This window comes from Pseudorasbora parva, chromosome 15 (genome assembly GCF_024679245.1).
Source record: "Pseudorasbora parva isolate DD20220531a chromosome 15, ASM2467924v1, whole genome shotgun sequence".
NCBI lineage: Eukaryota > Metazoa > Chordata > Actinopteri > Cypriniformes > Gobionidae > Pseudorasbora > Pseudorasbora parva.
This window is the reverse complement of record NC_090186.1, coordinates 44,525,069-44,537,148: the sequence shown is the minus strand read 5'-3', so window position 1 is coordinate 44,537,148 and position 12,080 is coordinate 44,525,069. Positions and strand designations below refer to the sequence as shown.

At 42.8% G+C, this 12,080-nt stretch overlaps 1 protein-coding gene across 2 annotated transcripts; it reads left to right on the top strand.

The window, feature by feature from the left end:
- The first annotated feature begins 2,422 nt into the window (after nt 1-2,422).
- Nucleotides 2,423-7,359, top strand: LOC137041737 (G-protein coupled receptor 6). Of its 2 annotated transcripts, none has more exons than XM_067418347.1 (3): nt 2,423-2,542; nt 5,027-6,194; nt 6,487-7,359. In XM_067418347.1, exon 2 carries the CDS (start codon nt 5,035-5,037, stop codon nt 6,031-6,033), a length of 999 nt encoding a protein of 332 aa, XP_067274448.1. In that variant the 5' UTR covers nt 2,423-2,542; nt 5,027-5,034; the 3' UTR covers nt 6,034-6,194; nt 6,487-7,359. The 2 variants fall into 2 exon arrangements, with proteins under 2 accessions (XP_067274448.1, XP_067274449.1); XM_067418348.1 differs by lacking the exon at nt 6,487-7,359 and adding an exon at nt 6,221-6,239 and having other exon boundaries at nt 5,027-6,160.
- The last annotated feature ends 4,721 nt before the right edge of the window (nt 7,360-12,080 follow it).

The window sequence follows — 12,080 nt, the reverse complement described above, 5'->3', positions numbered from 1 at the left end:
TAAAGTTTGGTGGAGGGGGGGATTATGGGGTGGGTTGTTTTTCAGGGGTTGGTCCCTTAGTTCCAGTGAAAGGAACTCTTAATGCTTCACCAAGACATTTTGGACAATTTCATGCTCCTGACTTTGTGGGATCAGTTTGTGGACGGCCCCTTCCTGTCCCAGCATGACTGCGCTCCAGAGCACAAAGCGTCGGTCCATAAAGACATGGATGAGGAGTTTGGTGTGGAGGAACTGGACTGGCCTGCACAGAGTCCTGAGCTCAACCCGATAGAACAGCTTTGGGATGAATTAGAGCGGAGACTGAGAGCCAGGCCTTCTCGTCCAACATCAGTGCCTGACCTCACAAATGAGCTTCTAGAAGAATGGGCAAAAATCCCCATAAACACACTCCTAAACCTTGAGGAAAGCCTTCCCAGAAGAGCTGGAGCTGTTAGAGAGGGGGGGCCGACTCCATATTAAACCCTCCGGATTAGGAATGGGAAGCTTGTGTGTGTGTAAAGCCGGGCGTCCCAAAACTTTTGGCGATATACTGTAAGGTGCACACGATGAGCTGCAATGATTTTAGCTGATTAATGTAATTGTTAGTCTTGCTGCATGTCTCCCATTATATCCGTAGGTTAGGATATAGCCTTTTGAAATTAAGATGTCAAAATCGAACGTTTTAGGAAAAAACCTCTGGCGCCTAAAGGGTTAAGCTGTCTTCATCTTTACTGTATGTAAGATTGCCACTTTAAAGCATGCCTTATAGGACAACATATGCATCTCTGAGATCGCAGAATGCATTCATTGTCAATAATGTTAAACACAAAGGGCCCTATTTTAACGATCTGAAACGCAAGTGTCAAAGCGTGAAGCGCAAGTAACTCCGTGGGCGGGTCTCGGCGCTGTTGCTATTTTCCCGGCGGGATAAATGGCTCTTTAAATCTAAAATGGGTTGGTCTGAAGTAGCTTCATTATTCATAGGTGTGGTTTGGGCGTAACGTGAATAAACCAATCAGAGCAGCATCCAACATTCCCTTTAAAAGCAGCTGCGCAAGTTCCCTTATGGATCGCTATTATTATGGCGTATTTACCAGACGCACGCCAGGAGCGGTTCACAGCCGAGGAGACGGATGTTCTTGAAGAGCAGTGAAAGACAGATGTCCTTATATAGAGATATGTCTTGCCACTATTGGGCAAACAGGTCTGATCCTTCATTACTACAATTAGCCTGAATAATTTGTAAGCTAGATTTATGCCTATTGTTTCACATCTTCGTGGCACTCCACAATGATTTCCGTCATCTCATGTGTTCATATTTTTTTAGTGTAACAATTTATGATTTGCAAAAATAACTGTTGCATCTGTGTCGATTACATGAGCAAAGTGTATGCGCGTTGTGCACGCTATACATTATGGTCAAGCATGCGCCCTTAAAATAGCATAATGAACAACGCGCAGCGCGCCGCTGACTTTAGACTAGGGTTTTTTCTGGTCCGTGGCGCAATTGTTTAACCGAACAGCAAAATAGCTCCAGGGATTGTTTGCGCCGGAACACGCCTCCTTTTTTGCGCTGAACCGCCCAGGGAGCGACAGTTCATTCACTAGTTTAGCGACGTGCTTCTGTGGAGGGAAAAGTGCGCTTTGCGCGGGTGCAGAATAGGGATGACACATGCGGCGGTGTACAAAGGCAATTGCGCTGCGCAAGATAGGGCCCATTGTTTGCAAGTTTGCTCGCCCTGCTTGAATCTGAATGCAAACAAAGTTTGTGTAAAAAGGGCTAGTTTACAATCATTTTATGAAAAGACCAGAATAGTTTTTGTGCGCAAAAAAACTAAATAACGACTTATATAGTGATGGCACACAAAGCTTCGAACCGTTATGAGTCAGTGAATCGATTCATTGTTCAGATCGCGTGTCAAACTGCTGAAGTCACGTGACTCTGGCGATCCGAATCATGAATCGATTCACTGACTCATAACGGTTCGAATCTTTGTTCTGAAATCGGCCATCACTATATAAGTCGTTATTTAGTGTTTTTGCGCACTAACTCTATTCTGGCCTCTTCATCAATGATTGTAGAGCTGCTGTAGTGAGATGGGCTTTGTAACGACGTCTTTAGTGCCTTTATGGGTCTTGAGAGAGGAAATGACATTGGTGTCAATGAAGGCCTTTCTGAGCCATCGGATTTCAACACTAATATCTTCATCTGTGTGTGAAGATGAGCGGAGGTCTGACGGCTGGCCAACCACAGGAGGAATTAATCACACTATTTACATTACTGGCTGAACTAACCCTTTAAGCACATCAGAACTTGCAATCATTCTGCAGATCGCCGAATGATGTCGCGCGGATGAGAGGAGGCGGCGGCGGCGGCGGCGGCGCGCGCTGACGTCACCGGGGTTTATTAGCGCGCGCTCGGAGGCGCAGACGCCAGTCAGTCCCGCTTCATTCCAGAGTGGACTCATGTCTGGGAATCCCAGTCGGAGTAAAGGATTCACCTGAAGAAGAGCACGCGAAGAAGAGCCGTTCAGTCTGTCTTTTCCTCCATGTGAAGGAGCAGGTAAGCTTTCTTTCCCCGATTATAAACTCAGAGATGATGCATTTGAAGCGCGAGTGTTTGTGCAAAAAAATAAAATAAAAAAATAAAGATTCAGTCAGTTTTTCCTGAAGCGACGTCCTTGTGTTCAGCTCTAGTGGGAAGCTTGATTATCTTTTTGATTATTTCTCCATGCATACCTTTTCTGGATGATATTTCACTTCTTAATACTGTTTTATGTCTTAGTCTAAGTGCGAGAGAGAACATTAAAAGACTTATCCACATTCATTCTGGATTCTGGAAACTTCATGCTTTCGCATTTAAAAAGAAGTTTATGCGCAAATAAACGTTTTGTGTTTTGTTTTCTTCCGTGAGTAAAAGTGTAATTTTGTTAGTTTCGCTCTCCAGCCGACTTGACTGTGATTTTAAAGTGTGTGTTTAGATGCTAATACACACATGAAGCCTCGTGTCTTTCTCGGTCATGTCGAGGGGTAAATACGACAGATTATATCCTAAACTAAGAGCTTATAACTCAAATATAACGCTTTATTTCGCCTCGTGCATGAGGAAAACGCTCCTTCAGCTCCAGATGATTTTCAAAGCCAACAATCAGAGATTTCTTCATGTAAATGATTCTATGAAACTTAATAATTGTGGATAATGTTAGGTTTTCTCGCCTTAATTGAATGCAAAAAGTATCTGACACTTAAGAATATCATTATTGTGGGTTTTGCATCTTATTCATAATCTCCACGTGTCATTTATTTGGTGCATTTTTCAGAACTGAGAGCTTATCGTGTTTAAAAGCTGCTTGTGTTTGAATATAAAAGCCTTCAGCCCCACGGACAGCTCCAGGCTCAGAGTCCTTCATGTGAAGGCTCGACATGTCATTTAGAGATTTAGTTGATGCAATTCCCAAACTATCAGAGCTTATAATGTATAAAAGATGTTTATGCTCAAACAAACTGCTTTATTTCGGCTTGTGCATGAAGCAAATGCTCATTTTTAGGATTCAGCACCAGTTTTTATTGGCCAAGAATTGCAGATTTCTTCATGTAGATGATATGCTGAAATCTTGACATGTCATTTGTGGATTTACTCAATGCATTTCTCTGAACTAAGAGGTTATAATAATTAAAATATGTTTGTGCTCAAATAAAACCCTTTTTTTGGGTTTGTGCATGAAGTAAATGCTCACTGTATGCTCCAGCCCCACGGACAGCTCGCGGTGACTTTCTTCACGTTTATCGATTTACCAATGCGTTCCCCAAACTATAAGAGTGTGTTATGTTTAAAATGCTGGAATAAAATCATTTATTTTGCCTTGTGCATGAGGAAAATGCTTATTCTGAGATCAGCTCCAATTGATTTTCATGCAAATTATAGATGTGTCCAATGAATAATAAGTGTTTTTATGCACGAATAAAACCCTTTATTTCGGCTTGTGCATGGAGTAAATGCTCATTCTAAGATTCAGCACCAATTTTTAATGTCCAAAAATGGCAGATTTCTTCATGTAAATGATATGTTGAAATCTTGATATTATCATTTATAGATTTAGGCAATGAATTTTTCTGAACTAAGTGTGTATATGCACGAATAAACCCCTTTATTTTGGCTTGTGAAGTAAATGCTCACTGTATGCTCCAGCACCACGGACAGCTCCTCTTGACTTTCTTCATGCTCATGATTTAGTGACGTTTCTACATAACATTTATAGATTTATCCAATGAACTAAAAGGTTATATTGTTTAAAAGATGTGTATGCACAAATAAAACCCTTTATTTCGGCTTGTGCATTAAGTAAATGTTCACTGTATGGTTTCTTAACTTTTTTCGTGCTCATGATTTAGTGTTATTTATAGATTAATCAATGCATTCCCCAAACTAAAAGAGTGTGTGATGTCTAAAATGCAGAAATAAAATCCTTTATTTGGGTTTGTGCATGAAGTAAATGCTCGCTGTATGCTGCAGCACCACGGACAGCTCCCGGCGACTTGCTTCATGCTCATGATTTAGTGACGTTTTTACATGCCATTTATAGATTTATTAATAATAAATAATCCTCCACTGTGTGTTAATAGGCCAGAGGAGAACTGAGTCTGGTTTCTCTAAGGTTTATTTTTCTCCATCACGCCCTGATGGAGTTTCGGTTCCTTTGGTCGCCTTTGGCTTGGCTTGCTCAGTTGGGGACACTAACATTATGATCAGAGTTATTTAACTCAATATACAAATAAAATTAATTTATTAGGTCTTATTTAATTCTATAAACTATAATACTGATCTGCCAACATTGTCTCTCTCTGATAAATTAAAATAAGCTGATAACATCACTGTTTACTCCAGAACGACTGTACAGCCAAATCTAATTCTGCTGCAGTATTGTCCTGTTTAACACTGAAGCTGCTCTGACACAATCGGCGTTGGAGAAGAGCGATATAAATAAAGTAGATTGATTGATTATTTTTGTAACGAGTTTCTAATCTGACTTCATTGTTTGGTACGCAGGTTGAGAGATGAACGAGAGCGGAGCGCTCAACGAGAGCGCCGCGGGTTTGCCATCATCCTCGTGGCTGGAAGCCGAAGCCTTCGATGGCAACCGTAGCCTGGCGCTCTCATCGGCGGGCCTGGATTTCCACATAAACCCGTGGGACATCATGCTGTGCCTTTCTGGGACGGTGATCGCCTGCGAGAACGCCATCGTGGTGGCCATTATCTTCTACACGCCGACGCTTCGCAATCCAATGTTCGTGCTGATCGGCAGCCTGGCCACCGCAGACCTCCTGGCCGGAATGGGATTAATCCTAAACTTTGCGTTCCAGTATCTGGTGTCTTCGGAGACCATCAGCCTTATTACGGTGGGATTCCTGGTGGCGTCCTTCACGGCATCCATCAGCAGCCTATTGGCCATCACGGTCGACCGATATCTGTCTCTATACAACGCCTTGACGTACTTCTCCGAGAAGACTCTTCATTATGTGCACCTGATGTTGGTGGGAACATGGGGTGCGTCCCTCGGATTGGGAATGCTGCCTATTTTGGGTTGGAACTGCTTGGACGACGCCTCCAATTGCAGCATCGTGCGTCCGCTCAAACGTACCAATCTCACCCTGCTGGCCGGATCCTTCTTCGTCATCTTCGCCCTCATGCTCAGCCTATACTTCAAGATCTGTAAGATAGTGTGTCGGCACGCGCACCAAATCGCTCTTCAGCAGCATTTCTTCACCACCTCGCATTACGTTGCCACCAAGAAAGGCGTCTCCACGCTCGCCATCATCCTGGGCACTTTTGGTGCCAGCTGGCTTCCCTTCGCCATTTACTGTCTGGTCGGGGAGCGCGAGTATCCGCCGGTGTATACGTACGCCACGCTGCTCCCCGCCACGTACAACTCCATGATCAACCCCATCATCTACGCCTACCGTAATCCTGAGATCCAGCGCTCCATCTACATGCTCTTCTGCGGATGCTTTCACAGCAACGGCTCGTATCGGTCGAGATCGCCCAGCGAGGTGTAGATCCGCCATTCTCAGCCGTTTATCCAATCTTCAGGCAAAATGTTTAAAAAGTGCATAAGTGTTTTTGTTGAGCATCATATTTGATGCATCAGGCTTTTATGGCTCTCATATGGTGGGAAAAACAGAGGTTAGTTAGTGGCTGATGTTAGTGGCAGAGGTCAGTTAGTGGCTGATTTTAGTGGCAGAGGTCAGTTAGTGGCAGGGGTTAGTTAGTGGCAGGGACTAGTTAGATGCAGGGGATAGTTAGTGGCAGAGGTCAGTTAGTGGCAGGGTCTAGTTAGTGGCAGGGTTAGTTAGTGGGAGGGGTTAGTTAGTGGGAGGGTTAGTTAGTGGGAGGGGTTAGTTAGTGGCAGGGGTTAGTTAGTGGGAGGGGTTAGTTAGTGGCAGGGGTTAGTTAGTGGCTGATGTTAGTGGCAGGGGTCAGTTAGTGGCAGGGACTAGTTAGTGGCAGAGGTTAGTGGCAGGGACTAGTTAGTGACAGAGGTTAGTTAATGGCAGATGTTAGCTAGTGGCAGAGGTTAGTTAGTGGCTTAGTAGCAGGGTTTAGTTAGTGGTTAATGTTAGTGGCAGAGGTAAGTTAGTGGCAGGGGGTTAGTTATGGCTCTCATTTGGTGGGAAAAATATCTATAAAAAAATCAGACCCCCAAACTTTGGTCAAGAATTAAGGTCAAGTAAATCAATCTTTATTACAGTACAGCAGACTACTGGCATAACATGCATATAAATATCTCCCAATAATATCTTAAATGCTTAGTTTTATGATCAAAGCTCTGTCGTTTTAAAACATAATGCAATGCAATACAATGATGATTGAGAGATGAACAAATTAACCTTCCTAAAAAGCCTGATGATCATATTTGATACTTACTGATTATGACTGGAGAAACACATAAACCGAAGTAAAAAAAATCAGTGCAAATTTCACATGTGAAGCACGAGCTGAAGGACGTTTGTACAATTACACTGAAAGACTATCAATCAGATGGACTGGAGGAGACAGAAACGTTTTCATCATTTAGAGGCCTTAGAAATTCACGTGTCAAATATGATACAGGATTTATAGGGTTAAAGACTCATTCATGTGCAGAAGTATGAATATGGCGCTCAAAGTGTCTGTTGTTTAATTGCACTTTACTGAGACCAGGACGTCTCGACACGCTGTGAACAAGCAACAACCCGCATCAAGAATGTATATTTATATTATTTATAAGCGACATGTTGCACTTTACTGTACAAATCTAGATGCCAAAGCAGTATTGCGTAGGCCTACGTGTTTTACTTGTGTGGTGGGTTTTCTATTTTGTCCATGAATGTACATTTTATACAAAACGGTGAACACAAAATAAAACATGAAAAGTAAAATTGACTGTTTTCATTGCTTTGTCAGGACAGAAGTGTGTTTGCGCATGTGTGTGTGAGGAACTAATAATGTCATCATTCACTCATTCGTGTCGTTCCAAACCCAAGATATTTGAGAAGCGTGTGTGTGCGTGTGTGTGTGTGAAACTCAATGGGCAGAAATGTTGTTTAGTTCCCAGCCTTCTTCAAAACATCTTTTGGGATCTGTAAAAGAAAGATTTTTTTTTGCAATGACAGTGAGGAAATAAAGACAAAATGGTCATTTGTGTTTATAAAAATTATAAACACTTTAATTTCTAAAATGTTGGTCTGTATGTCACATTCAGTCTCTGAACGCTGAATGTTCAATGCTGACACTCTTAAAAGTTAGTTAGTGGCGGAGGTTAGTTAGTGGCGGAGGTTAGCTAGTGGCGGAGGTTAGTTAGTGGCGGAGGTTAGTTAGTGGCGGAGGTAAGATAGTGGCAGAGCTTAGCTGGTGGCGGAGGTTAGTTAGTGGCTGAGGTTAGTGGCTGAGGTTAGTTAGTGGCGGAGGTTAGTTAGTGGCGGAGGTTAGTGGCTGAGGTTAGTTAGTGGCTGAGGTTAGTTAGTGGCGGAGGTTAGTTAGTGGCTGAGGTTAGTTAGTGGCTGAGGTTAGTTAGTGGCGGAGGTTAGTTAGTGGCGGAGGTTAGTTAGTGGCTGAGGTTAGTGGCTGAGGTTAGTTAGTGGCGGAGATTAGTTAGTGGCGGAGGTTAGTTAGTGGCGGAGGTTAGTTAGTGGCTGAGGTTAGTGGCTGAGGTTAGTTAGTGGCTGAGGTTAGTTAGTGGCGGAGGTTAGCTAGTGGCGGAGATTAGTTAGTGGCTGAGGTTAGTGGCTGAGGTTAGTTAGTGGCGGAGGTTAGTTAGTGGCTGAGGTTAGTTAGTGGCGGAGGTTAGTGGCTGAGGTTAGTTAGTGGCTGAGGTTAGTGGCTAAGGTTAGTTAGTGGCGGAGGTTAGTTAGTGGCTGAGGTTAGTTAGTGGCGGAGGTTAGTTAGTGGCTGAGGTTAGTTAGTGGCGGAGGTTAGTTAGTGGCTGAGGTTAGTTAGTGGCGGAGGTTAGTCAGTGGCGGAGGTAAGATAGTGGCGGAGGTTAGCTGGTGGCGGAGGTTAGTTAGTGGCTGAGGTTAGTGGCTGAGGTTAGTGGCTGAGGTTAGTGGCTGAGGTTAGTCAGTGGCGGAGGTAAGATAGTGGCGGAGGTTAGCTGGTGGCGGAGGTTAGTTAGTGGCTGAGGTTAGTGGCTGAGGTTAGTTAGTGGCGGAGGTTAGTTAGTGGCTGAGTTTAGTTAGTGGCGGAGGTTAGTTAGTGGCTGAGGTTAGTTAGTGGCGGAGGTAAGATAGTGGCGGAGCTTAGCTGGTGGCGGAGGTTAGGTAGTGGCGGAGGTTAGCTGGTGGCGGAGGTTAGCTGGTGGCGGAGGTTAGATAGTGGCGGAGGTTAGTTAGTGGCGGAGGTTAGTTAGTGGCAGAGGTTAGCTGGTGGCGGAGGTTAGATAGTGACAGGTTAGTTAGTGGTGGATGTTAGTTAGTGGCGGAGGTTAGTTAGTGACAGAGGTTAGTTGGTGGCGGAGGTTAGTTAGTGGCGGAGGTTAGTTAGTGGCGAAGGTGAGTTAGTGCCGGAGGTTAGCTAGTGGCGGAGGTTAGCTAGTGACAGAGGTTAGTTGGTGGCGGAGGTTAGCTAGTGGCGGAGGTTAGCTAGTGACAGAGGTTAGTTGGTGGCGGAGGTTAGTTAGTGGCGGAGGTTAGTTAGTGACAGAGGTTAGTTGGTGGCGGAGGTTAGCTAGTGGCGGAGGTTAGCTAGTGACAGAGGTTAGTTGGTGGCGGAGGTTAGTTAGTGGCGGAGGTTAGTTAGTGGCGAAGGTGAGTTAGTGCCGGAGGTTAGCTAGTGGCGGAGGTTAGCTAGTGGCGGAGGTTAGCTAGTGACAGAGGTTAGCTAGTGACAGGCTAGTTAGTGGTGGAAGTTAGTGACAGGTTAGTTAGTGGTGGAGGTTAGCTAGTGGCGGAGGTTAGTTAGTGGCGGAGGTTAGTTAGTGGCGGAGGTTAGTTAGTGACGGAGGTTAGCTAGTGGCGGAGGTTAGCTAGTGGCGGAGGTTAGTTAGTGGCGGAGGTTAGTTAGTGGCGGAGGTTAGCTAGTGGCGGAGGTTAGCTAGTGGCGGAGGTTAGCTAGTGGTGGAGGTTAGTTAGTGACAGAGGTTAGCTAGTGGCGGAGGTTAGTTAGTGGCGGAGGTTAGTTAGTGGCGGAGGTTAGTTAGTGACAGAGGATAGTTTGTGGTGGAGGTTAGCTAGTGGCGGAGGTTAGCTAGTGGCGGAGGTTAGCTAGTGGCGGAGGTTAGCTAGTGGCGGAGGTTAGTTAGTGGCGGAGGTTAGCTAGTGGCGGAGGTTAGCTAGTGGCGGAGGTTAGCTAGTGGCGGAGGTTAGTTAGTGGCGGAGGTTAGCTAGTGGCGGAGGTTAGCTAGTGGCGGAGGTTAGCTAGTGGCGGAGGTTAGTTAGTGTTTTTATTACTCAACAGGTGAGTAGTGTTTTAGTGTTTTATTGAACAGATAAACTACCATACGAACCCATATAATATGAACAGTTCACTGTAAATCATTTTCAATTTTGATGATCATATTCATCTGTGCACTCACACAGAGATCTGTTACAAAGGTACATGTAAACTAAAATCATATTTTCCTTCTTGTTTCTACTGAAATACAAAGTTCTTGAAATGTATAAAATTAGCGAAGTATTATAAGTAGGCCTATTATAGTTTTGATAATATTACATTACATGTAGCCTACAGTATATAGGAGGCGTTTGAGTCATTAAATGTCCCATCTGTAATAACTGGTTAAACTGGCCAGACTGTGACGTCCCAGAATATGTGTTGGTTTGTGTGGTCACCGTCAGCAGCTGCTGTGTTTGATGACTAATGATGCTCGTCTGACAGTCATGAATATTTCCTCCTTCAGCACTAATGAAGTTCCTGCTGGACGAGGCGCTCATATACATTAATTGGTTCAGACGCAGGTGGAGCAGGTACTCGACGTCCCTTCACATCTCATTAAATGCTTCTGCTCAGGTTAAGCTTCCTTTAAGATCTCACACTGCAAAATAACCTCCCCCTACTCAGTCATTTGTCTTGTTTCCAGTCTAAATATCTAACAATTCTTAAATCAAGATGCATTCACTAGATTAGTAAAATGACATAAGATATTTTCCCTTTTTTGTTGAAAATCAAATCTAAATGAAGTGAGTTTTTCCTTAAAACAGGCAAAATTACGGAAGCCCTGAATCGCAATAAAAAAAAAAATCTATAATTTGGAGATGAAAGTCGAAACATTTGGAGATTAAAGTCGGAACATTTGGAGAATAAAGTCGGAACATTTCGAGATGAAAGTCGGAACATTTCGAGAATAAAGTCGAAACATTTGGAGATTAAAGTCGGAACATTTCGAGAATAAAGTCGGAACATTTCGAGATTAAAGTCGGAACATTTCGAGATTAAAGTCGGAACATTTCGAGATTAAAGTCGGAACATTTCGAGATTAAAGTCGAAACATTTCGAGAATAAAGTCGGAACATTTCGAGAATAAAGTCGGAACATTTCGAGAATAAAGTTGAAACATTTCGAGATTAAAGTCGGAACATTTGGAGATTAAAGTCGGAACATTTCGAGAATAAAGTCGAAACATTTGGAGATTAAAGTCGAAACATTTCGAGAATAAAGTCGGAACATTTCGAGATTAAAGTTGAAACATTTCGAGATTAAAGTCGAAACATTTCGAGAATAAAGTCGGAACATTTCGAGAATAAAGTCGGAACATTTCGAGAATAAAGTTGAAACATTTCGAGATTAAAGTCGGAACATTTGGAGATTAAAGTCGGAACATTTCGAGAATAAAGTCGGAACATTTCGAGATTAAAGTTGAAACATTTCGAGATTAAAGTCGGAACATTTCGAGAATAAAGTCGGAACATTTCGAGAATAAAGTCGGAACATTTCGAGAATAAAGTCGGAACATTTCGAGATTAAAGTCGTTATATTTATTTTTAGTAGAGATCTGCGCATGAAGATTTTTTCTTGTTTTGTTAAAATTAAAATGTAAATGTAGTGAGTTTTTGCTTAAAATTGGGAAAATGATCTGCCAATGGGGTGAGAAAAATAATCTTATTTCTGATTGGGACGGAAACAAGAAACAAGATTATTTTTAGATATATTTTACTGATCTAGTGAATGCATCTTGATTTAAGAATATTTGGATATTTGGACTGGAAACAAGACAAAAATATTAAATAAGGAGCATTTTTTGCTGTGTAAGTGCTTATAGATCAGTGGTTTTAATCTTCCAGATGCCGTGGACACTCAGATATGATCATTCTTGTGTTAAGGGCCCTTATGTGAAATATTTGGAATATGTTCTGTTTCTCTTATGATACATTATATAATTGTTCTCCTCAGTATAGTACTGTGCTGTTAGATTTGATCTAAATGCATTTATTTATTTAATTATTTATATTGATGATTTATTTATTTAATTTAGCTGTTTTTGTTTATGTTTTATATTGACAGAGTTCTCTCGCGGCCCCGGACCCCAGTATATGAAAGTCTGCTGTATGTCTCCTGCACTTTATCTGTGTATCTTCGGGTTTGGTTGGTCACTGATGTATTTTTGCTAATATTTCATTGCATTACAATTTGT